The sequence below is a fragment of the Macrobrachium rosenbergii genome, chromosome 24 (assembly GCF_040412425.1).
Source record: "Macrobrachium rosenbergii isolate ZJJX-2024 chromosome 24, ASM4041242v1, whole genome shotgun sequence".
In the NCBI taxonomy this organism is placed as follows: Eukaryota; Metazoa; Arthropoda; class Malacostraca; order Decapoda; family Palaemonidae; genus Macrobrachium; species Macrobrachium rosenbergii.
Genome location: NC_089764.1, coordinates 38,552,664 through 38,556,604, shown reverse-complemented (window position 1 = coordinate 38,556,604; position 3,941 = coordinate 38,552,664). Strand labels below are relative to the sequence as shown.

The window sequence follows — 3,941 nt, the reverse complement described above, 5'->3', positions numbered from 1 at the left end:
TAAAATCCTACCAAAACATCGGATATGGGTCACATTTTGGAAATAAGCCACAGCCTAAATGGCAAAAATATGCAGTAATGTCTAATGTGAATAATAAAGGCACTTACCAGAGTAAATCTAAGAAATTGAAAGGGTAACTTAGCTAAATTTAGACGCACCCAGAGAGAGGCTAGTTGTGACGTGAAGTATGACATCAGACGTAATACCCAGTAAACTTTCCATTCACAATAGTAAACACGCCGATAACAGGAGGACAGCAGAGCATTCATACGTCAAAGCCAATCTGTTCTACGTAACTGCTGTCTGGTGCTTCACTTATGGCAGGCCTGGCCAATTGTCCTCGTGGCTGCAAGACCGCTTTCGTGCTGCGTGTTTTTGCAGTATGCAATAAAGAAAAGAACCGCATGCGTCATATGATTAATATTAACAGGTAAGTGGATAACAGATCATGCACAAACACCAAATGATTCAGACAGGAAGCCTAAATTAAATTTTATAGGGTAATACTTGAATGACGAGTTTGGAAAAATAATGAGATATAAAAATATTTTGTTTATATTAATGTATTTCTAAATTTTCACAATAAGAACAAGAGATGACAGAATTTTTCTTCATCAACCATATTTAACAATTTACCTATTCTACTGATCTCCTTATATATATATATATATATATATATATATATATATATATATATATATATATATATATATATATATATATATACACACATATATACACACATATATATATATATATATATATATATATATATATATATATATATATACACACACTGTACCTACACACACACACACATTTATATATAAAGCTTCATTTATAAATTATGTGTATATGCATGTATGTACTATATATGTCTAAGTTCATATATGTAAAGCATTTATATATCTCTAAATATTCTACTCATACTCTTCCTTGATGTCGAAGTATGAATAATAACAATAATGATGATTATATTAATAACAACAATAATGACAATAACTGTGACGAATATTAATGTGATTATTATGACTTATAATATTATCAATTTCTTTGCATGAATGTTTGCGTAGAGAAAACAAAGTATAACATATAATGCATTTTTATTCACTGGCTAAATACTGGTCTTTGACCACACAGGCCCTACGACCGTGTGGCAAATTTCATGGGTATCACGTCGCTTTCTGTGAGGAAGATTGTTCACCGTAACAGATCAGTGATCTCACATGAGTTTGCTGGCGAAGTATTTCCTATACCACAAGTCTTTGATAATTTTACAGTGGGTGCCATTCGTAGGTTTGTTCACGAGATATTTGCTGCAAAGCAAGTATTTACTGTTAGAACCCTGATGACAGATTTGAAGACAGCCACCACAATCCTTGAAACAACCCCCGAGATAGCGGTGTGGCGGCTCCTGCAAGATATGGGATTCAGATATAAAACGTCTCAACGAAAGATGTATCTTGCAAAAGAGTCCATTGATGTGGTTTGCCGACGGATCGGGGCTCTCCGGGCTCTGAAGCGCCATCCAGAAGATGGAAGGGAGATAGTATATGTCGATGAGACTTGGTTCACCACCAGAATGAGCCACAACAGAGAGTGGGTGGACACCACACAACCTGCTACCAGTGCCACGCATAACCGACAGGTACCACCTGGTGAGGGAGAGCGCTTCGTGGTGGTAGCAGCTGGCACAGCAAATGGATTTATTGAAGGCTCTTTCCTTTGTTATCCTGCAAAGAGTACAAGTGGCGATTACCACGGGGAAATGACAGGCGAGCTGTTCATATGCTGGTTAACAACGCAGCTTCTACCATTGCTGCCTGAACCATCAGTGTTGGTGCTCGACAACGCACCTTATCACAGCCAGCTCTTAGACGAGTGTCGGTGTCCTACCACGGCCACCAAGAAAGCAGACCTTATTACCTGGCTTCAGAGTCGCCGAATCCCTGCCCCAGACGGTGCCACAAGACCTGAGCTGTTGCTCATATGTCAACAGAACAGGCCAAAACCACAGTACATCGTGGACAACATAATTCGAGAGTGGGGCCACGAGGTGGTGCGTCTGCCACCTGCCCACCCAGAGCTCAATGCCATTGAGCAAGTATGGGCGTGTATGAAACGTCATGTGCGTTCATCTTTACAGCGATTCACCCGGGCAGACTTGCAGGCAAGACTGGAGGAAGCCAAGCTTTTGGCCACTGAAAGTGTTTGGGGGTCTGCAGTGAAACGATCTCGAGCCTTTGAGGATGGGTATTGGTCAATGGACAACATTCAAGAGCCTGTTGGACCTATCATTATAAACTTAGACAAGGATGACGAGGATATAGAAGACCTATACCTGGATGATGACGATGATGAATATGAATAAAAATTATTTTGGTTGTGTGTTCTCTATTTTCTTTTTTTTTCTCTTTACTCATGTAGAAATATTGATTTCTGTATTTGTAACGAAACTTCTTTACTTATGGTCTGCTCAATGAGCAAGACTCAGATTCGAACAAGTTCTGTCTTAATCTTAAACAAACAACAACATATGCTTTTACATAGTTTTATATTTTAATCTTTGTATAAGTTTATTTCACATTTCAGTTTTAATGCAGTTCAACAGAATAATTGGATTAATGGATTATAAAATTTATGTTATAGCCCAAGTGCTTAGACTATGAATTATGAGTATCATATTGCACTACAATGTAGTTATGTTTAAAGCAAATATATATATATATATATATATATATATATATATATATATATATATATATATATATATATATATATATATAAAGAAAGAGAGAGAGAGAGAGAGAGAGAGAGAGAGAGAGAGAGAGAGAGAGAGAGAGAGAAGAAGTGTATAGGGTAGCTGTTTGTGTGTCTTCATTCATAAAGTGGCTATTTTTGACTGGAGTGTCTAGTAACTACGTCATACTACAGTAGAGTATCAATGAGTGGGAGGGCCTTCAGTAATGACGTCTACATAGTCTCTCTCTGGGTGCGTCTATATTTAGCTAAGTTACCCTTTCAATTTCTTAGATTTACTCTGGTAAGTGCCTTTATTATTCACATTAGACATTATTGCATATTTTTGCCAATTAGGCTGTGGCTTCAAATACCTATTTCCAAAATGTGACCCATATCCGATGTTTTGGTAGGATTTTATCAGCGAAAATCAATTGGACACGGCAAAGAAATGCATAGTAGTTTTCGATTTACTTTCAAAAGGGCTTTTTCGAGTGTTCCGTCACATTGTCAAGTTTTATATTGAATACTTGACTCTTTCTGGCCCTCTTTCAACTGCAGTTTCGATATATTTCAAATTAAATGTCAGAAAATAAAGAGGCATTTGGTCACAAACCACATTCGTGTGAAAGCCATTTTGGCAAAGTGAACGCAACTTCAAAATCTCACTGAGGGTTCTCTCTCTCTCTCTCTCTCTCTCTCTCTCTCTCTCTCAGTGAGAGGAAATGTTCATACTCGTATATTTCAAAACCAGTTATCGTAATGAGAACTTGTTTACAAAGTCTCCGGTTGGTGTATATGTTTACAATTGGTCTTTCAGTTGCAAATAGTGACTTCGAAGGTTCCCGTTTTCTAATTGAGCGGTATTAAGTCATTTTCACACCATACATTTCACATACATACATAAATATATATAAATATTCGATTGTGTATCAGATTATTACACTAGACGTGTAAATTTTACTGCAGAAAACGTCTAAGTATTAGCCTCTTAATTTGAAAAATGATTTTCGAAAAGAACCAACAACTGAAATCAGTGTGATTTCTCCATTCAAATTAATTTGAAAATGCATTCTTGGAAAACAAAGGTGTAAATGAATTCACTCTCATTCTTCATACATTTTCAGATAAAATATAATGGTTTCAGTGTAAAACTAAGTTTTGCATCCATATTCCATTCGGATTGGACGATGCAAGTACAG

General features: G+C 36.7%; 1 protein-coding gene across 1 annotated transcript; it reads left to right on the top strand.

The window, feature by feature from the left end:
• The first annotated feature begins 317 nt into the window (after positions 1–317).
• Positions 318–2,712, top strand: LOC136851860 (uncharacterized). Its single transcript, XM_067126174.1, has 2 exons — positions 318–430; positions 1,141–2,712. The coding sequence occupies exons 1-2, from the start codon at positions 318–320 to the stop codon at positions 2,369–2,371; spliced, it is 1,344 nt and encodes a 447-aa protein (XP_066982275.1). The 3' UTR covers positions 2,372–2,712.
• The last annotated feature ends 1,229 nt before the right edge of the window (positions 2,713–3,941 follow it).

What these genes read in the sequence shown, in the direction of transcription:
- LOC136851860 (XM_067126174.1), top strand. Translation starts at nt 318, where the DNA reads ATGGCAGGCCTGGCCAATTGTCCTCGTGGCTGCAAGACCGCTTTCGTG. An exon ending in CATATGATTAATATTAACAG is followed by an intron (nt 431 to 1,140) that starts GTAAGTGGATAA and finishes TTGACCACACAG; the next exon opens with GCCCTACGACCGTGTGGCAA.